This window comes from Mustelus asterias, chromosome 9, assembly GCF_964213995.1.
Source record: "Mustelus asterias chromosome 9, sMusAst1.hap1.1, whole genome shotgun sequence".
In the NCBI taxonomy this organism is placed as follows: Eukaryota; Metazoa; Chordata; class Chondrichthyes; order Carcharhiniformes; family Triakidae; genus Mustelus; species Mustelus asterias.
The window spans coordinates 93,129,218-93,154,478 of record NC_135809.1 but is presented as its reverse complement, the minus strand read 5'-3'; the positions used below and the strand labels follow the sequence as shown (position 1 = coordinate 93,154,478).

The 25,261-nt window shown below is 43.2% G+C and overlaps 1 protein-coding gene across 3 annotated transcripts in view; it reads left to right on the top strand.

Moving 5' to 3' along the window:
- Positions 1–25,261, top strand: part of LOC144499169 (circularly permutated Ras protein 1-like) — a 75,241-nt gene that overhangs the window by 22,026 nt on the left and 27,954 nt on the right. For 2 of the 3 annotated variants that reach the window (XM_078221263.1, XM_078221261.1), the window contains exons 3-9: positions 10,508–10,753; positions 11,952–12,080; positions 14,590–14,688; positions 15,345–15,436; positions 18,409–18,588; positions 19,410–19,460; positions 24,356–24,445. In XM_078221263.1, coding sequence (XP_078077389.1) covers positions 10,508–10,753; positions 11,952–12,080; positions 14,590–14,688; positions 15,345–15,436; positions 18,409–18,588; positions 19,410–19,460; positions 24,356–24,445 — 887 coding nt within the window. The remainder of the gene's footprint in view (positions 1–10,507; positions 10,754–11,951; positions 12,081–14,589; positions 14,689–15,344; positions 15,437–18,408; positions 18,589–19,409; positions 19,461–24,355; positions 24,446–25,261) is intronic. The other variant, XM_078221262.1, reaches the window with a different exon arrangement.

Here is a 25,261-nt window from a genome sequence, read left to right as displayed (position 1 = left end):
ATGCAAATTTATAGGGCGGGTAAATTTCATTTCTCCAGCAAGCTGAGGATCATTGATGCTGGAGAATGGAACAGTATTTAATTTGAGTATCAATTTATAAATTATTGTTCCCTTTACATTTGTTACTCTTGCAAATGTCCTGATGAGTGCAAGATGAAAAACTTTGACATGTGTCTTTTTTCAGCCACACCCGAGTTCTGCACTACCAAACGAGTATTTAAAGTATTTCATTTCTTGCACTCGCTGACTGCATCAAGAAACCCCAGGTCAACATAATTTATCTAGTACAGAGATGGATTGGAAATCAGTTTGGAGTAATCAGAATTTCCGCTGGTAAACAGCTAGCTTTTTAGTCTGCTGCCTCCCAACTAATAGTTTCTGCCTCTCTCTGATGGTGGAGCTAATGGAGGAGAAAGTACAAAGCTGCAGCCTTATCCTCGGTCCGAACTGAGATAAATAAACTGAATGATTCAGGCTTTGCTGTTTAATGTGGAGATAAAATATGAGCCTTTTACAAATCATCTATTTTGATTTGTGAACATGTGTAATTTGCCTCCGATAAGACACTTATATAATCACTTGGCTGCTGAATATTTTGAAATGAACTTTCCATCATTCCATCATGGAAATCAACTTTCCATCATGGGCAGCACGGTGGCACAGTGGTTAGCAATGCTGCCTCACAACGCCAGGGACCCGGTTCAATTCCAGCTTGGATTACTGTCTGTGTGGAGTCTGTATGTTCTCCCTGTGTCTGCGTGGGTTTCCTCCAGGTGCTCCAAAGATGTGCGGGTTAGGTTGATTGGCCATGCTAAATTGACCCTTGTGTCAGGGGGATTAGCAGGGTAAATATGTGGGGTTGCGAGAATAGGGCCTGGGTGGGATGTAGTCAGTACAGACTCGATTGGCCAAATGGCCTCCTTCTGTACTGTAGGGATTCTATGATTCGGTAGGGATCTCATAGAACCATAGAACCTAGAAAATTACAGCTCAGAAACAGGCCTTTTGGCCCTTCTTGTCTGTGCTGAACCATTTTTTGCTTAGTCCCACTGACCTGCACTTGGACCATATCCCTCCACATCCCTCTCATCCATGAACCCGTCCAAGTTTTTCTTAAATGTTAAAAGTGTTTACCACTTTATCCGGCAGCTCATTCCACACTCCCACCACTCTCTGCGTAAAGAAGCCCCCCCTAATATTCCCTTTAAACTTTTCTCCTTTCACCCTTAACCCATGCCCTCTGGTTTTTTTCTCCCTTAGCCTCAGTGGAAAAAGCCTGCTTGCATTCACTCTATCTATACCCATCAAAATCTTATACACCTCTATCAAATCTCCCCTCATTCTTCTACGCTCCAGGGAATAAAGTCCCAATCTATTCAATCTCTCTCTGTAACTCAACTTCTCAAGTCCCGGCAACATCCTTGTGAACCTTCTCTGCACTCTTTCAACCTTATTTACATCCTTCCTGTAACTAGGTGACCAAAATTGTACACAATACTCTAAATTCGGCCTCACCAATGCCTTATATAACCTTACCATAACATTCCAACTTTTATACTCGATACTCCGATTTATAAAGGCCAATGTACCAAAGGCACTCTTTCCAACCCTATCCATCTGTGACGACACTTTTAGGGAATTCTGTACCTGTATTACCAGATTCCTCTGTTCAACTGTACTCTTCAGAGTCCTACCATTTACCCTGTACATTCTACTTTGGTTTGTCCTTCCAAAGTGCAATATCTCACACTTGTCTGCGTTAAATTCCATTTGCCATTTTTCAGCCCATTTTTCTAGTTGGTCCAAATCCCTCTGCAAGCTTTGAAAACCTTCCTCACTGTCCACTACACCTCCAATCTTTGTATCATCAGCAAATTTGCTGATCCAATTTACCACATTATCATCCAGATCATTGATATAGATGACAAACAACAATGGACCCAACACCGATCCCTGCGGCACCCCACTAGTCACAGGCCTCCACTCAGAGAAGCAATCCTCCACAACCACTCTCTGGCTTCTTCCATTGAGCCAGTGTCTAATCCAATTTACTACCTCCCCATGTATACCCAGTGACTGAACCTTCCTAACTAACTTCCCATGAGGGACCTTGTCAAAGGCCTTGCTGAAATCCAGGTAGACAACATCCACCGCCTTCCCTTCATCCACTTTCCTGGTAACCTCCTTGAAAAACTCTAATAGATTGGTCAAACATGATCTATCACGCATAAAGTCATGTTGACTCTCCCTAATAAGTCCCTGTCTATCCAAATATTTGTAGATCCTATCCCTTATCACACCTTCCAATAACTTGCCCACCACCGACGTCAAACTTACATAGAAACATAGAAACATAGAAACCCTACAGTGCAGAAGGAGGCCATTCGGCCCATCGAGTCTGCACCGACCACAATCCCACCCAGGCCCTCCCCCTACATATTTTACCCACTAATCCCTCTAACCTACGCATCCCAGGACTCTAAGGGACAATTTTTAACCTGGCCAATCAACCTAACCCGCACATTTTTGGACTGTGGGAGGAAACCGGAGCACCCGGAGGAAACCCACGCAGACACGAGGAGAATGTGCAAACTCCACACAGACAGTGACCCGAGCCGGGAATCGAACCCGGGACCCTGGAGCTGTGAAGCAGCAGTGCTAACCACTGTGCTTACTGGCCGGTAATTTCCCGGATTTCTTTTGGAACCTTTTTTAAACAACGGAACAACATGAGCCACCCTCCAATCATCCGGCACCTCCCCCTTGAATACTGACATTTTAAATATGTCTGCCAGGGCCCCTGCAAGTTCAACACTAGCTTCCCTCAAGGTCCGTGGGAATACCCTGTCCGGTCCTGGGGATTTATCCACTCTGATTTGCCTCAAGACAGCGAGCACCTCCTCCCCTTTAATCTGTAAAGGGGTTCCATGGCCTCCCTACCAGTTTGCCCTATTTCCGTAGACTCCATGCCTGTTTCCTCAGTAAATACGGATGCAAAAAAACCATTTAGTATCTCCCCCATCTCTTTTGGTTCCATACACAGTCTACCACTCTGGTCTTCAAGAGGACCAATTTTATCCCTCACTATCCTTTTGCTCCTAACATACCTATAGAAGCTCTTTGGATTTTCCTTCACTCTGTCTGCCAAAGCAACCTCATGTCTTCTTTTAGCCCTCCTGATTTCCCTCTTAAGTAGCTTCTTGCACTTTTTATACTCCTCGAGCATCTGATCTGTTCCTTGCTGCCTGTACATTTCATACAACTCTCTCTTCCTCTTAATCAGTGTTACAATCTCCCTCGAGAACCAAGGTTCCTTATTCCTATTTACTTTGCCTTTAATCCTGACAGGAACATACAAACTCTGCACTCTCAAAATTTCTCCTTTGAAGGCCTCCCACTTTCCATTTACATTTACAGGAAGGTGAGATGGTCACCTTCCTGTTTGATTATTTATATCGTACCTTCCCTATGGCAGTTATTCTAGTCTGCTCATCACTCTCGCTATCACTGATAATCTAACCTTTCAACACTAACTGTCCAGATTCATGAACATGGCTGAGATAGTGTCATCTGTGGAGCCATAAAGCCAGCAGCAGTCAAAGCCTTCTGGCAAAGAGGGGAGAAAATGACATGAAAATGAGAGGAAAGATTAGCTGGGAAATTAAGGGAGCCTTTTGACAAGTGGAACATTCCAACTCTGGTAATCACAGCTGCATCGTCACTCTTACAGTTCAATATTTTCAGATTAAAATAGGCTCCTTTCCAAAGGACTTATAAAAAAAAATTCTGAGGTTGTGTTAGCAGGTGGCGGTGCAATGGCTTCCTGTTTCGCCCCCATACTCAGTCTTCAAGTGCAAGATGTGTGTGATATTCAGTCAGAATTTGGAAACCAATGACTGGAGGTGAGGTTTCTCTCTCAGTGGCACTCGGACTCAGTGCATGCAGGGCTTGTTTCCACTACACTGAGCAACAGCAGAAAATTTGTGATGCATTTTGCAACTTGGCAGTGTGTTGGTGAAATCAGTGACACATGAGCACTGTCATATTTCCATTGCTAAACAATACTGAGGTTACCCAGAACCATGTGGCGAATGCTTAGACCTCAACACAAGCTGCATTTACAGCAACATAGGCTGTGTGGCAGGTACAGAAACTTCAGATATCAGAAGATGGAAATCAATTGGTGGGACAAAACCCTTGCAGATGTTGTTCAGCCCAGGGCTTCCTAACAACTCATGCTTTCATTATTAGACATATGTTATAAATAATCTGTTCAGTACTTGCCCAGTCACTTATTCATCATAACCAAACTGCGCAGTGACACTACCAGATATCACCATTATGATCAGCTCTGTGTCCATTATTACATGTCTATTCACCATCGTGGCACAGTGGTTAGCACTGCTGCCTCACAGCACCAGGGACTCGGGTTTGATTCCCGGCTTGGTTCACTGTCGGTGTGTAGTCTGCACATTCTCCCCGTGTCAGTGTGGGTTTCCTCCGGGTGCTTCGGTTTCCTCCCACAGTCTGAAAAACATGCTGGTTAGGTGCATTGGCCATGCTAAATTCTCCCTCAGTGTACCCGAACAGGAGCCGGAGTGTGGCGACAGTAACTCCATTGCAGTGTTAATGTAAGCCTACTTGTGACACTAATAAAATAAAACTTTAAACTCAGCTTTGCTCTTACATGTAATCTTTCAACTGACACCCATTCTATCAATTTCCTGAGGCAACAAAATCTTCAGCTTTTTAACGTATCATTTCTTTGGAATGTTGTAACTTGCTGTTTTACTATTCACAGGCCACTCCATTACTGAAGTGTTGGTCATTCTGTTACTGTACATAGATCTTTACCCCATTACTGCAGTGTTAGTCACTCTATCCTTCCAGCTGATACCACATTGCTGAAGGTGAAGTTGGGACCTTGCTGAGTATCAGCACCTTCCAACATCCAGTTCTATTCAAATAGGTGTTAAACTCCATTCACAGAAAGGTCCACATTAAAAAGCATCGAATCCCTACAGTGCAGAAGGAGGCCATTCGACCCATCGAGTCTGCACCGACCACAATCCGACTTAGGCCCTATCCCCATAACCCCATGCAGTTAGCCTAACTGGTCCCCGTGACACTAAGGGGCAATTTAGCATGGCCAATCCACCTAAACCACAAATCTTTGGACTGTGGGAGGAAACCGGAGCACCCAGAGGAAACCCATGAAGACACGAGGAAAATGTCCAAACTTCACACAGACAATGACCCAAGCTGGGAATCGAACCTGGATCCCTGGTGCTATGAGGCAGCAGTGCTAATCACTGTACCACCGTGCCACCCATTAGTGCTGCCACCGTACCGCTTACTAGGACTAGGAAGACCCAGTTTGACTAAAATCTACAGGATTTTGAATGAGTTTAAAAAGCTTGTGCTTTTTTGGCAGTGTAAACTTACAATAAACTGTACATAGCGAAAGGAAAAATCCGATAACAACAAATATTTCCAACACGTTCTTTTCTATAATTTATGCATTCATGGATGTGAGCCTGGCTGACAAGGCCAACATTCATTGCCCATTCCTAGCTACCCTTGAGAAAGTGCTGGAGAGCTGCTATCTTGAACTGCTGGCCCATGTGCTTTAGGTATAACCAAGGTGCTGTTTGGGAGGGAATTCCAGGATTTTGACCCAGTGATCATGAAGGAACGGCGATATAGTTCCAAGTCAGGATGGTGTAACTTAGAGGAGAATTGAACTGTGATTGTGTTCCCATCTGCCTGTCGCTTTTGTCCTGCTAGATGGTAGGTAGAGCTTGTGGGTTCAGGAAATACAGTCAAAGAAGCTAGGATAAATTGGTGTGTGTATGTTGAATTCTATTGCCACTTTGTGCCACTGGTGGAAGTGAATGTTTAATGTGGTATATGAGATTCCGACCAAGCTGGCTACATTTTCCTGGATGGTGTTGAGCTCCTTGTGGAGCTGCACTTATCCAGGTAAGTGGAGAGTATTCGTCACACTCATGACTTGTGCCTTATAGGTGATGGGCAGACTTTGAGTTAGGAACATTCAACTTCAGTCCTAACTCTAAACTCCACAACCAATGGAAATAGTCTCTCTCTATTGAACATATATACTTCAGGTCAATTACTTGAAATCATTGATCATATCAACCCTAAAACCTCCCATGGAATATAATCCTACTTTATTTAATCTCTCCTCATGATTTAACCCTTGGAGTCCTGATAAAATTCTGGTAAATCTACTCGGCACCCCCGTCAAAACTAGCTTCTTTCTAAGGTGTGGTGCCCAGAACAGCTCACAGTATCCTACAACTGGCCTAACCAAGGGTTTTGTATAGCTGTAGCATGACTCCTACTCCCTTGTGTTCTAGACTAGAAATGAAGGCCAGCATTCCATTGGCCTTGTTCTCTACCTGATGAAGGCATTTTAATGGTCAGTGTACCTGTGGGTACACAAGTCTCTTTAAACCTCCACTGTTTCTAACTTTTGATCATTAGTAAAGTACCCTGTGCTGTCCTTTTATGTCTAATCCAGACGAATCCCCATTTGTGTACATCGATATTCATTTAAACCAGTTTTGCCAATTCTCGATCAATATCTCTAGCAGCCACACAGATCCTTGTGGGGCATCACTAATCACATCCTGCCAATTCGGGTACCTGTCCGTTATCCCTACTCTCTGCCTCAGCCAATTTCCTAACCAGGTTAATAATTTGCCTTCAATTCAAAATACTACAGGTCCACACACATAAGCTCAATGGACATTTCCCTGTCCACTACTCCAGCCACCTCTTCAAACAAAATCAGTCAAGTTTGTCAGGCGTGACCGACCATTTCCAATTCCATCCTGGTCCTCTCGGAGCAGCTGAAAAAATTCCAAGAGTTCAGTCACCCTATCCTTAATTCTAGGCTCTAACCATGTCCCAACAGCGGATGTTAAGCCAACTGGTTTAATTCCTTTGTTTCCCTTTGTCACCTTTTGTAAATAGTGGAGTGATCTGCTCAATGTTCAAATCTAAAGCAGTGTTTCTGAGAACTTTAGAAGATTATAATTTGGGCATCTGCGATGTTCTCACCTACTCCCTTTAAACCCCTGGACTGGAAGCCACTGACCATTGCGATTTGTCATTCTTTGGTGCCATTATTTTCTTCCTTATAGGTGGCATCTGATGTTGATAATGCTGCTGAATGTCATCGGGACTGGCCCCTCTCTTGATGAAGGTGGTCATTGCCTGGTTCGAGCGTGGCACAAAAATGACTTGCCACTTCTCAGTTTAAGCCTGAATGTTGCCTGGGCCTTGCTGCATGCAGTCACAAACTGCTTCATCATCTGGGAAGTCGCAAACTGAGCTGGCCATTGTGCAATCATCCATGAACATTCCTACTTCTGATGGAGGGAAGGTCATTGACGAAGCAGCTAAAGATGGTTGGGCTTACAGCACTACCCCAAGGAACTCCTGCAGCAGTGACCCAGGGCTGAGATGGTTAGGCTTCAATAGTTACAACCATCTTTCTTTGTGCTAAGTATCAACTCCAATCAGGGGAAAGTTTTCCCCTGATTCTCATTTTGCTAAGGCTCCTTGATGTCACACTCAGTCAATTGCTGCCATGCTGTCAAGGACAATCACTCTCACCTCACAAATGTAATTCAGTTCTTTTGTCCGTGTTTGGAACAAAGCTGGAAAGGGATCTGGAGCTAAGTGGTCCCGGTGGAGTCCAAATTGAGTGTCAGTGAATTGGTTGTTAGTGAGTAAGTGCCGCTTGCTAGCACTGTCTATGGCACTTTGCATTGCTTTGATTTGATTTGATTTATTATTGTCACATGTACTGGTATACAGTGAAAAGTATTGTTTGCTGATGAGTAAGAATAGACGAATGGGCAGCAGTTGTTCAGATTGGATTGATCTTGCCGTTTGTGGACAGGATGTTCCTGGACAAATTCCACATTGTTGGGAAGATGCAGTTGGATTGCTTTCTTATTCTAATTTGTCCGGGTACTTTAACCACCAGAATACACACAGAAATACAATTGTAATAAAGCCGGATTAGGTCATTATTGAGGCATCTTATTTCATGATCCCAGCACGAGTTATCCTGTACAGTGATCTTCTGACATCCAAATAGCATTGTTTCCTTTGATTATTAAATTTCATCTATATTATCAATAAATCACACTGGCGCAAAGATACATGGAGGTAACAACAGTGCAACAAAATAATTACAAAGATAAATACATTTAAATTCAGAATCTCAGGATTATTACCCCAGGCCTTTGTATTACTAGTACACTACACTACCATACCTGAGCCTGCTTCGGCACGCTTGATAGTTGTGGCATGAGCTGAGTGTTAGCTTAGTTAACACAGCCAGATAAAACTAAATCCAGGAGGTTCAAAATCTTCTTGTTTTATGTTAAGGATTTATTTAATATAAAACAAACATTTTGATCTATCTATCTGCATTGCGATCTGTGATCCTCCTGAATTCCATCACCATATCAGGTGAAAATCCAGAGAAGCTCGTTCACTTATTGTTTTAAGGTGTTTTCCTGACAGGCAGCAGCAGAATCCTAGCAATCTGCAACACGATCTTTAATGTGTGCCACAAGCTGTGGCTGAGGGCAGTCTGATAGGTCACAAACAACCATAGCTAACTCTGCTCTTAGTCAAACAACAACTCTCGGGAGAGAAGCTGACTCAAAACGGGGAGAAGTTGGCCCACGTTATTCTTTGAGGGAATGGACTGTGAAGTCAATTAGTGCACTATCCCTTCACTGTGGGATAGAGGTTCTGATTCCAACCTGAACGATGGAATTAAATTGTCGGCTGCCTTAAGATAATGTTCCTGTGTGAGATAAGTTTGGATGTTGTCACTTTAGGTGGAATTTTAATTCCTAACAGTGCCCCCGTGCACCCCCCCCACCCCTCCCCCACTGCCCTCACCGCCTCCCTCCCCACCCCTCCTCCCCACCCCTCCCCCCCCACCCCTCCCTCCCCACCCCTCCCTCCCCATCCCTCCCCCCCACCCCCACCGCCTCCCTCCCCCCACTATCACCAAACATGGAGAGGTGAGAGATTTGGAGTGGGGGCTACATTGGTACAAATGTGAAACCAATCCAACTCCAAACCACTGGGATTGTGTCTTCGTCAGGTTTAACTGTGACGGGCTGAGGTTGGCTAAATAACCCTCTAGTTACTAGTGGGTTACTAGTGAGTAACCCTCTAGTGGGCACATGAGTGGCGCAGGCTTGGAGGGCCGAAGGGCCTGTTCCTGTGCTGTATTGTTCTTTGTTCTTTGTTCTCTCTTGGGTGCCAGGTCAGTGTTTTTAATATGTTAATGAGGCTGTGTTGCTCAGATTTTAGCCAATATTTAAATTTAACAGATGCAGATTGAGTTTCCCAAAGCTCTGTAAATCCAACAGGTAAATGCTTTTCCAGCACTGCTTGTGGGTCAGAAAGAACAAGAGTGCTGAACTGCCCGACCTTGAAGTAAACCTGCTATGATTTGCCCCTTGCAATTCCATCTCCTTCCCTACAATCAGATCTCTCCCCGAATACCCCTCCTCCACTACAATGATATTTCTCTTCCCTTCTCCAATCCCAATCTCTTTCCCTCAATCTGTTCTCTATCTCCTAGCCCGGCTTCACCGTCCCCTGCAATGATGTCTGAACCTTGCTGGTCCCAGACAGCTGCTTTATTTAGCAAGTTTTCCAGTTTAACAGCCTGTCAAGCTGGCTGACTTCTGGGCGAGCAAATGAGTAAAATAATTCTAATGACATGCTGTTATTACATTTTGCAGGACCATTATCCCTGGGTATGCCAGGCACTAATGTGCACCTCTGCTCCCTCCCTGTCTCCCCATAAATATGGGGAGTGCACAAGATGGTTGAAGTGGGAAATGGAGAAATGTCATCCTCCTCAGTGATTTTGGAGGGGAGCTGGACTAACTGGATAACGCGGGTGGCGCAGTGGCACAGAGGTTAGCTCTGCTGCCTCACAGCGCCAGGGACCTGAATTCGATTACCGGCTCGGGTCACTCTCTGTGCGGAGTTTGCACATTCTCCCCGAGTCTACGTGGGTTTCTTCCAAGTGTACCAGTTTCCTCCCACAGGCCAAAGATGTGTGGGTTAGGTTGCTTGGCCATGCTAAATTGACCCTAATGTCAGGGGGATTAGCAGGGTAAATATGTGGGGTTATGGGAATCGGGCCTGGGTGGTCGGTGCAGGGTTCTATGATATCTCTTTCAGAGAGGCAGCGGGGGCTGATTGGCTTCCTTTTGTGCTATCTGATTCTGAAACTGGGGCTCAGGCAGATAGCTGGGTCAGAGGAGTGGGAGATTCACTTTGTATTTGCTCTGAATCTACCATGAATAATCTGGAATTGAAAAAATCCGTCTTTCCTATCGCCTTCACACTTCACTTCGAGAAGCATAACAAATCAGGCAAAATAAATGTGAATAGATGTTTAACTTTTTTTTCTGTTTGTATTCAATTGCAGAACAAACGCTCGAGAGACCAGCTTCTATTCCTGATCTTGTCGAAAATCAAACATATTCAAGTACAAATTTCAGGCCTCCACCACTCCAGGCCCGAGGCAGTATTAATCAGTATGACAACCGTTTCCTACTATCACCTTCAACTGAGGGGAACTGTGTGTACGCCACCGTGCCAAAATCTTCACACAGTGGGAACCGAGAAAAGCTTCCGAAGCCTCCTGCCAGAACTAGAAAATCAATTCCAATAGGTAAAGACTTGTCCCTGATCCATTCAGGTAGATCGCCTGGATTTGTAGTTCCAGTCAGCAAGGAGCACAGGAACCAGCCTGTCAGACTGAGCACCTTACATAAAAATACAGTGCCGTCTATTCTCCTTTATTCATTCATGGAATTGAACATTAGTGGCAGGGCCAGCATTTACTGCCCCATTCCTAATTGCCCTTGATTAGCTTGTGGTACCACTTGAAACGCTGCAGTCCATATAGCGTAGGTGCTGTTGGGGACACAGCTCCAGGAATTTGACCCAGCGACAACGAAGGAATGGCAGTATATTTCCGAGTTAGGGTGGTGTGTGACTTGGAGGGGAACTTGGTGGTAATGATATTTCTATGCACCTGTTCCTTTTCAGGTGGTAGAACTCGTGCATCTGGAAGCTGTTGTCAAAGAAGCAATTATGAGTCACTGGAGTTTATCTTATATATGGGACACATTGGTGCCCTGTAGCTATTAGAGGGATTCAATGTTTAAGGATGTCAAGGGGAGATGATTAGATTCTCTCTTGTTGGAGATGAACATTTCTGGGCACAAACATTACCTGCCATTTATTAGCACAAACCTGAATACTATCTTGGTCTTGCTGCACACAGGCAGTGATCGCTTCTTCTCTGAGGATTATCTGTTGTGGATTGTGGAATGCTCCAAATTTCTCTTGCAATGAGAATCGAAAGGAGCAGCCATGTTTCAGATGGAGACAGTGCATCACGATTATGGAGTAGGAGCATTGGGAGAAGACATGGTCAGACAATGTACAGCTGACAACTGCAAAGCCTTGCATAACACACCGCTGTTTAATCTTGCATATTTGGAGAGTGAAAGTCCTGATTAGCTGATGCTGAGCTTATAAATATCCAGATTGCAGAAGGAAGGGAAGACTGAGAGAGGTGAGATGTGGCATTACTTCAAGGCTCTAGCAGGAGGTTAATGTGAAAGTCCTGGAGCTCAATTTTAACTCACTCTAAACAGATTGACTTACACACATTTAAAATCGAGCCCAACCCATCTCAGTAAAATGGAAAAAGAGGTGGGGAGGAGAAGAATGTAGGGCAGCATAGTTTCAGACAGAAGACAGAACAGAGAAAGGCAAACAAAAGATGATAGAGAATGAATAGTATCAGTTATACTCTCTCTGTGTTTCCTATTAAGTTTTGATATTGTGTTTGGTAACAGATGATGAAGACAGCCAGGCTCCTCCTCTGCCTCCACGTCCCAGTTCTCTCACCAGCCTTCATCTCTCTGCAACTCTGCCAACTGCACTGAACGCACACCCTCAGACCCCTCCACCAAGGCCCAAGCGTGGTAAGTTGCTTCATGATAAATGAAATTATTTTGCTTCTAAAGATGATTGAGTTGTGCAACCTGTGTGGCTGTGTGACAAGAGTAACTGCATTTTAAAATTAATTTACTGGTGCTAAAAGTACAGTGAAAGATTCTGAGGACATTATAGGGATTGTATAAATGCTTGCTTTTCCTTCTTTAACAATTATAGGGATTACTTAAGAGGATTCGCCCAATCTTACTGTTACACCTTGGAACTTGTTAATCACTCTTCTCCCAGAATGAATTTGTGAATGAATTATTAAAACAAAGCGAATTTGCATTAAGATTTTTTTAGACTGCAATTTCTGAGATGAGGAGGTTCGAGGTGTTCAGTGTAAAGACTTCGACAATTATTGCATTTCATCACCTGTTTCAGACAGCCTAACCAACTAATCAATCCCGTTAGAGTGGGGATGATTCTTTCACATGAACCCAGCCTGAAAGTGATTCTGGACAGTGTTGGCAGGCGGTTCAGCAGAAGTTCAATTCAACAACGTTGCATCTCAATCCTACCTAGGATCAGTTTACTTAGCCTGCAGGCTAAGGAGCAGAAAACAGTTCGGCCATGTTCTCACTCCCGATCATTATCCAGTAAGCCCCCAATGGAAGCTCATGTATGTGGAATTTAAATGAGGGCAAAATTGGTCTGGGATGTGGTGCTCCTCATGGTTAAATAGTCTGGAGTACTTTCTGTCTGAACTCATACCTGCAAAATGTCATATTGGCCAAGGTACAATGGGTTCCCAATATGCATCCCTCAGCAAAATGTGTGTAGCCTTTCAGAACCAAAGGTAAAGTCAAAGTTTTAAAAGTTATTTATTAGTGTCACAAGTAGGCTGACATTAACACTGCAATGAAGTTACTGTGAAAATCCCCTAGTCGCCACACTCCTGTGCCTGTTTGGGTACACTGAGGGAGAATTTAGCATGGCCAATGCACCTAATCTGCACGTCTTTCGGATGTGGGAGGAAACCGGAATACCCGGAGGAAACCCACACAGGCACGGGGAGAATGTGCAGACTCCACACAGACAGTGACCCAAGCTGGGAATCGAACCCGGGCCCTTGGTGCTGTGAGGCAGCAGTGCTACCCACTGTGCCACCATACTGCCCACTGCCACTGTGCCACCCACAAGTGGAAGGAAGGGGAGAAAGGGCATTCAGTATTCATTGTTATGTTCTTTAGTTATTCAGATTCCCATCTGTGACTGCTTCATTTCAGGACTTAGGCTTTTCTTCTACCCATCAGTCCCTCGCTCCCTTGTATACCCCTATTATCCTGGTCTGAGGTTACTAGTTGCTTTTTTAAAAATTCATTCATCCCTAATTGCCTTTCAACTGAGTGGCTTGCTAGGTCATTTCAGAGGGCTTTTAAGAGTTAACCACATCTCTATGTGTCTGAAACCATATGTAGACCAGGCCAGGTAAGGGCATCAGATAACAGACTGATAACTGAAGAGGGGCCTGCAGTGAGGTGTATCCATTAATGGCTAGCACTGGGATGTGTAACAGTGGTTGGCTTGTGGAAAAGGGCTTAGATCAAATCAGCCTGTTCATTTTAGATGGAACTTGGATACAACTATCCCACCCACTTCACTTGCCTTTCTTAGAAACTTATTCCAAAATCCAATTATTCTTTGGGAAAAAAAATTTGCCTGACTTTCCCTAGTTATTCTTAACATAGGGACCCATATTTCACTATCAACATCTATTCTGCTATTGAAATAATTAGGATTGGATACTCTACAGTACCACTAACAAGTTCACAGGCAGTTAATGGATAGGTTAGATAGCCTATAGATGAAATACCAAAATATTTAAAATGACCATATTAAATATTCAGTATTAAAATATTTAAAAGGAATGTGTTTGGGAGCACCAAAATCCCTTGATTAGATTTCAGCCCATAATTCACGTTCATGAATCCATTATTCTAGAAATGAACACGAACATCTCAACACCCTTGGTTATATTCTAACCTGGATATCACTTCCCAGTCCTTTGGTTATATTCCAATCTAGACATCACTTCCCCGATCCGATTTGACAATGTTGGCTCTTGCTCAATGACATGGACAGCATCCTGCTGATTTTGAGCAGAGTCACTGTCCAGGCAAACTCTTCTCGCCCAGGAGATAATATATTCTGGGTTCATCATTCAAACTAAATGATCACTTGCCCAATATGCTTAATTCCTATTCTGTTCCTCTGTGTAACTCACTGCCGTTCTACTGCGTAACCCGCTCCCGTTCCTCTCTGGAACTCGCTCCCGTTCCTCTCTGTAACTCACTCCTGTTCCCCTCTGTGTAACTCGCTCCCGTTCCTCTGCGTAACTCACTCCCGTTCCTGTGTAACTCATTCCTGTTCCCCTATTACATTCTGATGTTTGATTGACGTTGTTGCTCCTCTCGGATTGATTTGATGGTTAATATAATAATAATTTTCAGTACGAGGTGAAGTTTGAGTAACTTAATGTCTGTTTTCTTGTAGCTTTTCCAGCCCCTAAGAAGTCTAGTTCCCCCAAGAGTAAACAAGCCAATATAAACGTGGTCTCTGTTAACCTGGGAAGGTTGGTAGACATCAGTGATGGTAAGTGCATTACCAGGTCATTATTCTTCTGCATATAAAAATAAAGGGGATGCAGATTCTCATTACAGGCCTGACTAATCCCTTTGATGTACCAATGTGCCAGGGAGTGATGTAACACAGGCTTATGGACAATTTCCCCCAATGCTGGTTTCTATTTTAGCCTTCCCACAGAGGGTGTTAAATAATTGCCTCTTTCCTCTGACGCTGTAAATCTCTACGTCACATGTACAGAAAAGAAGCTTGTATTTAAATTGCACCTTAACATATCTCACAGAAATATCGCAAAGCCTTTCATGTATAAGCAATTACTCTGAGCTGCAGTGACTGTTGTTGGGCCAATGTGGCAGTTTGTTCGCACACTTGCGACTGTTATTTTAGCATTCAACCCAGGCAAAAGCTTGTTAGTATTTTGTGAGGAAAACCCATTTTATTTCACTTGATGAGACGTTGATCAATATCAACTAATTTGGTCAGTTGCAAGGTGCGACTGAAGAGGAAGGAATCAATCCAGATCAGTTGCTGCAGTTTGGAATCTAGTCTGAGCCAATCAGTGAGTGGAACTGAAGGCTGTTGGAAACAATTAACTGTTGACTCAGTAAGTGTTGCGCCAACTGAGTCAGACTGAACTTTAACTTTATCTTCCTGCTCCATTACAGAGCGATCCCAGACTGTGAAAGCCATCTACTGCCAGAATTGTTCAGCAGCTTTGTCAAGCATTAGCCGGATTCACCAGAAATATGCCGACATAGTGAGTTCCATATTTGTACGATAATGCTGAACGCTGGGCATTATTTTGAGAGTCCACATCCTTTAGAGAAGCATCATTGCTATAATTCAAGGAAACATGATACATAAGAGCTCACATAAGTTCATAAGATATAGGAGAAGAATTGGGTCATTCGGCCCATCGAGTTCGCTCCGCCATTCGATCATGTCTAATATGTTCCTCATCGCCATTTTGCTACCCCTTATCCTAAGACTATGACCTCTCGTCCTCGAATGCCCCATCAGCGGAAGCATCCACTCCACGCCTACTTTATTCATACCTTATGTCATCTTGAATTTGAATTCCCCTCATTCTTCTAAATTCCAGAGAGTATAGGCCTAAACTGTTCAATCTCTCTTCAAACGACAAACCCCTCATCTCTGGAATCAATCTAGTGAACCTCCTCTGAACTGCCTCCAATGCCACTACATCTTTCCTCAAATAAGGGAACCAAAACTGTGCACAATACTCCAGATGTGGCCTCACATTTTCTACATACATGGTATTTTCCTATTTGACAAGGTTGGATCAGCCGTCGTATGATTACTGAGGATTGCTGCAGAAGTGAACTTGCAATGGCAAGCCTTGGAACACGGGCAATTGAAAGGAGATGATTTTAATTTGAGCTGCGATCCTAAAGTACCCCAATGAAGAAATTTACCGGACAAGATTTCATTTTTGTAACTTTTACATTAATACAATTCATAATCAACGTAAATTAAAGCTTCTCAAGGGCAATTAGGGATGGGAAATGAATGCTGGCCTTGCAAAAGAAACCCACATCCCTTGAATGAATTTTAAAAAATAAACTAAAATCCAAATGTTACTTCAAACTAAAAATGTAAATTTCACTTGAACTATTTGATATAATGGAAATACACCTTGCACAACCACAAGCACCCACATCACTCCCAACACATGTGGTACCATATGCAGTTCCAAATATGATCTCTAGACAGGAAGCAGAGAGTCGGAATAAATGGGTGCTTTTCTGGTTGGCAGATGGTAACTAGTGGCGTGCCGCAGGGATCGGTACTGGGGCCTCAACTATTTACCATTTATATAGACGATCTGGAGGAGGGGACTGAGTGTAGGGTAACAAAGTTTGCAGACGACACAAAGATAAGTGGAAAAGTGAATCATGTGGAGGGCGTAGAAGGTCTGCAGAGAGATTTGGACAGGCTGAGTGAGTGGGCGAGGATCTGGCAGATGGAGTATAACGTTGACAAATGCGAGGTTATTCACTTTGGAAGAAATAATAGCAAATTGGATTATTATCTAAATGGAAAGAAATTACAACATGCTGCTGTGCAGAGGGACCTGGGGGTCCTTGTGCATGAGACGCAAAAACCCAGTCTGCAGGTGCAACAGGTGATCAAGAAGGCAAATGGGATGTTGGCCTATATCGCAAGGGGGATAGAATATAAAAGCAGAGATGTCTTGCTGCATCTGTGCAATATTGGTCCCCTTATTTGCGGAAGGATATATTGGCCTTGGAGGGAGTGCAGAGAAGGTTCACCAGGTTGATACCAGAGATGAGGGGTGTTGATTATGAGGAGAGACTGAGCAGATTGGGTTTGTACTCGTTGGAATTTAGAAGGCTGAGGGGGGATCTTATAGAGACCTATAAGATAATGAAGGGGCTGGATAGGGTAGAGGTGGAGAGACTCTTTCCACTTAGAAAGGAAACTAGAACTAGAGGGCACAGCCTCAAAATAAAGGGGGGTCAGTTTAGGACAGAGTTGAGGAGGAACTTCTTCTCTCAGAGGGTGGTGAATCTCTGGAATTCTCTGCCCACTGAAGTGGTGGAGGCTACCTCGTCGAATATGTTTAAATCACGGATAGATGGATTCCTGATCGGTAAGGGAATTAGGGGTTATAGGGATCAGGCGGGTATGTGGAACTGATCCACTTCAGATCAGCCATGATCTTATTGAATAGCGGGGCAGGTTCGAGGGGCTAGATGGCCTACTCCTGCTCCTATTTCTTATGTTCTTATGTTCTTAACCCAAAGTCCAGTATGAAGGATTGTTCACATTCCCATTCAATCATTCAGCACTCCATGTTGCATTCACCAGCAGTCATATTCCATTGGGGAACCCAGAATATGGTTAACATCGACAAGGCATAAATTCTCCTTCACTCAGTCGCATTAGTCCTGACGGCATCATTCTCCAGTGTTCCTTTTTAACTAACCAACAATATCCAGTTCACGATCTGGTCCTCAGATACGAATTCCCATCTCTTTTGCACACCCGAGCACTTCTAGGATTCAGTCCCATTTAACTCATTCATACAAGACTTTCCCAAAAGCTTCTGGAACTTTTCTTCTAACTGCCAAATGGCAAACTGACTTTTTCGTAGAGAGCTTTTCTGACTTCTCCTCACACAATTCTGTTTTCCTCCTTCTGTCTCTTCTGCCTTCTCTTTGTGTCTGCATCTGTGTGCTGATCACCTTTTGCCTCCAGCTCCTCCTTGTCTCTGGCCACATGGCTTCCATAACTTAACTTCCTTCTGGCAGGTACACCTTCCACAACAAGTGTCACCAGGTCAGGTGGTCCAGCATTTCTTTCTATCCAAGAAAATTACCTTTGATACCTTTACAATTTATTCAAACTCTTAAAATTCCTTTTCTAACATTTTTAAAATAATTACAGATTCCCCAGACATTTTAAATAATTACAAATTGTCATTACTGCTACTTCTTCCAGATCAAAGGTCATCTCATTTGGCAAAGTAAAAAATAAAATAATACTTCTAACGGCCCTGACAAAACTTGCGATATAGCTGAGCTTAAAGAACATGCCCATTTTAAGATGTTGCCCTGTAAATAGGACTCCAGAATGGGGTCTCCCAGAGTCTAGCTTGATGCTGTGAGTTGTCTCTGTAATTATTTATGCAAACTATCTTTTTATTAAACTCTGAACCCCAGGTCTGTTTTCTTCTCTGTTCAGATATGGCCTTGTGAATTCTGTTATAAGCACAATGTGGTGACTCGAACCTTGAGCACAATACCCAACAGTCAAGATGTGATATATATCTCAGGGTCTACCAATGAAGACTACATGAATGTGGACGAGTCTTTGGTGGTCTTCTGTGTAGACACCTCTGGAAGCATGTGTGTAACCAATGAGGTAAGAAGGAGTCCTGGGGCCTCTAAGAGATCCGTGCCCCAGAATATTAGCTTGAATCATGAGAGGAACTTCAGAATCTAGAACAACATCTCACTACATGTCAAGTGTCCACTGTCACCAATGTATTCAGGTAACTCTTCATCAGCACAGACAAGCCAGTTTCTTTATTTACAACTCTTACTGTAATATCAAACATAGCATTAAACTTAGAACATTTTAAGTACAGTAATAAAACTACTCAAAAGTCAGGAAAAGCCTTATTACTGCAATACCCCAGAGAACTAACAATACTGCACAAAATATAATTGTGACTATCCTTAGCTGCATGTAGCATTTCTCTATTAATAAAATAGAAAGTACTGGGAACAATCAGCAGGCTTGACAAACCACTGTGCCGAGTGTTCTGAGAGATATTTTGACAAAATCAGGTACCGGTAAAACACTGAGATGCACTCTACAATATTTGTACAGTGAAATATTAAGATATTTGCAGAATGCAGGCACAGCGAACCATGGATGTAGTGTCAGTAGTGAAGAACATGTTATGTTATTTACATAACAGATCCATAAAACACATCAGAACGTTAACCGTATTTGATATGTATTGCCCTCAAAGTGTATATATCATTATTTTCATATGGGTTCTTCAATGATCTCCAATCTAAAGGACTGATCTGTTTCAGTACACCAAATTGCTGTGATGCTTTGCTTTTGATTCTTGAGATGCAGCATCATAGTGATCTTGGGGCCATTATAATTGTTCACACCAATTCCAGAACCCATGTCTAAACCAACTCAAGGTCCTCCATTCTCCTTTATAGATTGAGGTTGCTGATGAAGGTCCCAGAACAGTTCATATTTCAAGACTACAGGTAACTATTTGCTTTGATGTTTCAGGAGACCCAATTGGAAATACAATGAATGTTGGGTAGGGTGGCATACTGGTGCTCTGTAAAACCCTCAACCACTTGGGTCAGAAATAAGCACGCCAAAGGGCTTGTTACAGTTTATCTTCTTAATTCTTAACAGTAGTTGTCTCTTATTTTCGATGTTATTTAATATCAGTATATAATTAACAGTAATCAGATACCGGGATTCTCCGGCCTTCACACCAGCGGGATTCTTTGGTCCCGCTGCAATGAAGGGAGATTTGGCTGAGCGCCAATTCTCTGTCTTCGCTGGCAGCAGTGGCGGGACATGAACAGCCAGAGAATTCCGGCCCATAGTGCTTCCATTTTATGCTGTGGACCAATGGAACCATAATGGAGTATTCTAGCCCTTCCTCACTCCCTTTCTCAAGAAGAATGTGTGTCACCCTGCTAAAGGAAGAAGACACGGAGAAGAGATCTGACTGGGTGAGTTCACCGAGAAGATGCCACAAGGTTATTCCTGCTTCCCTCAATTTTGTATTTTCACAGAAGAACATTTGATTTGGGCCTGGAAGTGGGTCTTTCATGAGCTTTGCAAACCCAGTTGTGACTGGCATGTTTGTGCAAATATGTATTTAGAACCATAAAACCATAGAACATTACAGCACAGAAACAGGCCTTTTGGCTCTTCTTGGCTGTGCAAACCATTTTTCTGCCTAGTCCCACTGACCTGCACCTGGACCATACCCCTCCACACCCCTCTCATCCAAGTTTTTCTTAAATGTCAAAAGTGAGCCCGCATTCACCACTTCATCTGGCAGCTCATTCCACACTCCCACCACTCTCTGTGTGAAGAAGCCCCCCCTAATATTCCCTTTAAACTTTCCCCCCTTCACCCTTAACTTATGTCCTCTAGCTTTTTTCTCCCCTAGCCTCAGTGGAAAAGGCCTGCTTGCATTCACTCTATCTATACCCATCATAATTTTATACACCTCTATCAAATCTCCCCTCATTCTTCTGCGCTCCAGGGAATAAAGTCCTAACCTATTCAACCTTTCTCTGTAACTCAGTTTCTCAAGTCCCGGCAACATCCTTGTAAACCTTCTCTGCACTCTTTCAACCTTATTAATATCCTTCCTGTAATTAGGTGACCAAAACTGCACACAATACTCTAAATTCGGCCTCACGAATGTCTTATACAACCTCACCATAACATTCCAACTCTTATACTCAATACTTTGATTTATAAAGGCCAATGTACCAAAAGCACTCAAAGCACCCTATCTACCTGTGATGCCACTTTTAGGGAATTATGTATCTGTATTCCCAGATCCCTCTGTTCTACTGCACTCTTCAGTGTAGCTGTGTGTGTGGGGAGGGATGAAAGAAAAAGAGAATAAGTAGCAAAATTAGGGACAGGAGATAAAAATGAAATTTAGGAAACAAGTTATTTTCACTTCATTCCAGCAAATCATGCCTGGTTCATATTCAATCTTATCTGTAAAAATCTGAAATAGGCTTTAATTATCATTAATGACTTAAAATTCAGTTTGTTGTTAAGCTGGATGAAAATGAGTGTTTGGTAATTTTCCATTCTTCATTTTCCTTATTTGAATAAAGACGTTTCTGAAAATGTTTGCTAAGCTTTCTCTTTGAATCACTACCATTGTTCAGGAGGGTCGAACCTGGATGACCCTTTTAAAACCGAGAGGCTCACCATCAGTGTCGCTTTATAAAGTCTCTGGGCAGATTATCTGGCCCTTCCCGCTGATGGGAACTTATAGTCCTGCTAAAGGCGACCCCTCACAGTGGGACGGGCGAGCCACGCAAAACGGTGTACACACTGGTGGGACTAGAAGATCCCACCAGCGACCAATGGCGGGCAGCCTCCACCGCTGGAAAACATTGGGGGGGCAGAAAATGAGTGGGGGGGCAGAAAATCCTGTCCTCTAACTCTTTAGAGAACATTTTTATACAGCCCCTCTTTAAAGAATGAGTATCTCTTTAAAGCATTTGGGTCCCTTCAATGTGATGTGACACTGAAATTCCGCAGGGGATGTCCTGATCTCCTGCTGGGATTCCAGTGGAGACTGGTAGATCACCAAGGGAGGTGGCATTGCAGCTTGCTTTTAACTTTTTATTCCAGTTCTCTGGGGATTCTGCCAGAGAACCCTCTCTAAATCTAATCATAGAATCATAGAATCCCTACATTGCAGTGGGAGGCCATTTGGCCCATCAAGTCTGCACTGACAACAATCCCACCCAGGCCCTATCCTTGTAACATCACGTAATCCCCCTGACACTAAGGAGCAATCCCACCCAGACCTGTTCCCTGTAACCCCAAGTATTTACCCCGCTAATCCCCCTCACCTACACATCTTGGGACACTAAGGGACAATTTAGGCCAGGCCAAGGCCAGAGTTCTGTCATTGAGATTCCTTTGCTATTTTAACAAAGGAATTCTGCCTTCAGGAACATTTCTACAGAGCAAGGTCTCCTTTCAAAGTTTTGTCATCATTTTTTGAACTGTGGGCACATCTTATCATCAGAAACCCCTTTAAAAATAAAATATAAAAGCAAATTGCGATGGATGCTGGAATATGAAACCAAAAGAGAAAATGCTGGAAAATCTTAGCAGGTCTGGCAGCATCTGTAAGGGGAGAAAAGAGCTGACGTTTCGAGTCTCGATGACCCTTTGTCAAACGTCAGCTCTTTTCTCTCCTTACAGATACTGCCTGACCTGCTGAGATTTTCCAGCATTTTCTCTTTTGGTTTAAAAATAAGAGGTTTGGACGTCTATAGATTCACAACTTTGGTGTAAATACCAGGTTACATCCATCAGAAACCTCCACCTTGCTAAACTTTCCCAGATCTGCATTTCCCAGTGTGCGCCCACCATTAGGAAGAGTCTCTATAACACTTCTAAGAAGTGCAAGTGTGATGGACACCTTTTATGCAGGAACCAAAACAGGAAAACTATTTTTTGCAAACTCACAGTGGAGCAGGCCCACATCCAGGACATTCAGGTTATACCAGCCCACTGCAGGCCCCATCCCCGGAGCAGGAGAATTCTGCGATTCCTGGAAATGCCTCTGCAGCCACAGACAACCCTTGTTTGGGGCAAATGTTCTGGCCCAAAAACAGCCACATATAGACTGACAGAGGAGGCTTGGGCCTGTTATCTGGGCCCAGCCCGCTTTCCCTGTGTTTTCTACTGTACCAACTTGCGGCAAGAATTAGCTGAAAGAGGCACAGTAATTTCGAAACTGGATTCTCACCATCAGGAACTATTTGGAAATAAAAGATGGTCATGTGGAGGCTAAGTGCAAGTTTTGTCTCACTAATTGTCCTGTTTAGAAATGATTTTTCTTGGCTGTACAAACGATATAAAATTGCTTCTGACAGTTTTGAAAACCACAGATGCCTCAGTTTGCAGAATCAAATTATTTTGCCACGGGACAGTTAGGGAATTTCTTGCACTTCCCATAGGTCATTTCAATTGCAGAAATAGAACTGTTAGGAGTTTTCTGGGTTTTCTTTATAATCAGAAAAGATTTTCCCGATAGCTGTGTGAGTAGATGCACTTTGTGCTGTGATTCAGCACTGCACAGATTAGAACACTCCCAAATTCAATCCCTATTCTCCAGTGCATTGTATGATCTTAGTTAATAGGAGGGGAAAGGGATGAGTCAGTATGGGTAGCTGCTGTTATTCCTAACCAAAAGTACTCGAGTGGATTTTGACCCTTGACACAATAAGGCACAACACTTGCTCCCATGATCAAAAATCCAATTGACACTGTGCAAGTTTGCATTTTGCAGACAGGCTGCTGACAACAGTGGACGGAATTTAATCCCGGCAACGCAAGTTCTCCCAGTGCCAACCTTTCGATAACCTTTGGTATGAGGGCAGTCTTTTGGGGATCCGTGAGAGTCCAGTCACTCCTTTACGCAGTTAAAACTCAACAGTGGCAGTGACACAGATTCACAGCCATGACTCCTCACACAGCCAGGTCTTGGCTTCAACAGGACCTTTGCATAGAAACCAGGCAAGAGAGGAAGGAGAACAATAAGTGAACCAGGCCAAGCCAAAATCTGTCCATCTTCTTTGCCGTTGGATGGCAGATTTGGATTCACTAGTTGGCCAGTGTTTACTTATAGACCCAACAGGAATGACTTTCCCTCTCAGCAAGCCCCTGAGGGTAATGTTAGCTTTGAGCCTTGGTGGGAAACAAACAATATCGAAAAAGCCATCCATTGTATGCCACACTTGATGAATTTTTCCATTAAAGTCAGTAAAAGGGAATATCAAAAATGCTGAAGAATTAACATCACCCATTTCATTGTGTCACCCATTACACAATCTGCAATTAATCTGTCCCACCCACTTAATATCCTGAAGGCATGTTCTAAAAAAACATTCTGTAATTCTTAAAATAAATCAAGGAACACTGGAGGATATTTTGTCCCCAATGATGAATTCACCATTCAAACCTGATTTGCTGCCCACTACAAACAACATTCTGGGACCATTGTATAACTGGATATTTAATCAACGTAGTCTCTATTATAATTTATAGAACAATAGTTGTTAATGTTTTTACAATAATAAGTGATGTTTAGAAATACGCTGATGCAGTCATGTCATCAACATTGCAATGAAGATGTTTCATCACTGTAGAGATGGGCTTCATTAAAAATAAAACAAAATTTAGGGGAATAATTCTCCCCGCAATGTGAAATAAACGGAATGGAGAACTCTCCCAGGGGCAGCTGATATACTTTGTGATGTTCATTATTTCTCATTGGTGATAATGCAGTGTCAATATTTGGTAAGGTCGAGTGTAGAAACTGTTGTACATCATCGGCTAAACTGACCACCCCTTTTCCTTGCTACAGAGTGTTCAAGAAGCAATCTTGAGATCTTTGAATCACATGACACAAACCAGCCCTCAAAAGCGAGTCGCCTTGGTTACGTTTAATGATGAGGTATAGTGACATTTAGGAAATAATAAGAATGGTACAGTGGGTAGGTAAACTGACATATGGACTCATTAGATTGATGGGTGGGTATATCTGACAGTAGAGCTTTCTGGGTGAGGAGTATATACCAAACTGTCATTAAGCCCGGGGAACTCCCAGTTTGAAAGCCGAACCATTTGTCCCCTGTGCTCAGCAACCACTGTTTGTTGACACTGCTTCCTAGAAATAAACAGGCATAGTTATGAAAAATAAATAATAGATGTCAAACCAGATTTACTTTCCAAACATTTTTATAAAAGAGTTGTAGTTTTAATTTGAATACAGAATTGAGCTGCTATCTCTTGGCCTGTGGAATCATTTCATTCTGATGGTCGGAATTCTCTAACCTCACTTGTGGCTGGGATTAACCAGTCCCACTGCTGTGAATGGGGATTTGGCTGAGCGTCAAATTTTCCATTCCCGCTCGCAGCGGTACCGGAGTGTGCGACACCAGAGAATTCCAGCTGATGTCTATTGCTAATTCCAACTTTTTTTATTTATTAATGGGTTGTGGGAATCACTGGCCGGATCAGCATTTATTGCCCATCCCTAATTGCCCTTGAACTGAGTGCCTTGCTAGGCCATTTCAGAGGGCACATTCCTGTAGATCTGGAGCCACACGTAGGCCAGACCAGGTAAGGTTGGGAGATTTTCTTCCCTAAAGGACATGAGGATTGTCCACCTGGGTTTTTTTTTAATGACAATCAACATGGTTTTATGGTCATCATCAGACTTTTAATTTCAGATTTTTATTGAATTCAAATTTCACCATCTGCCATTGTG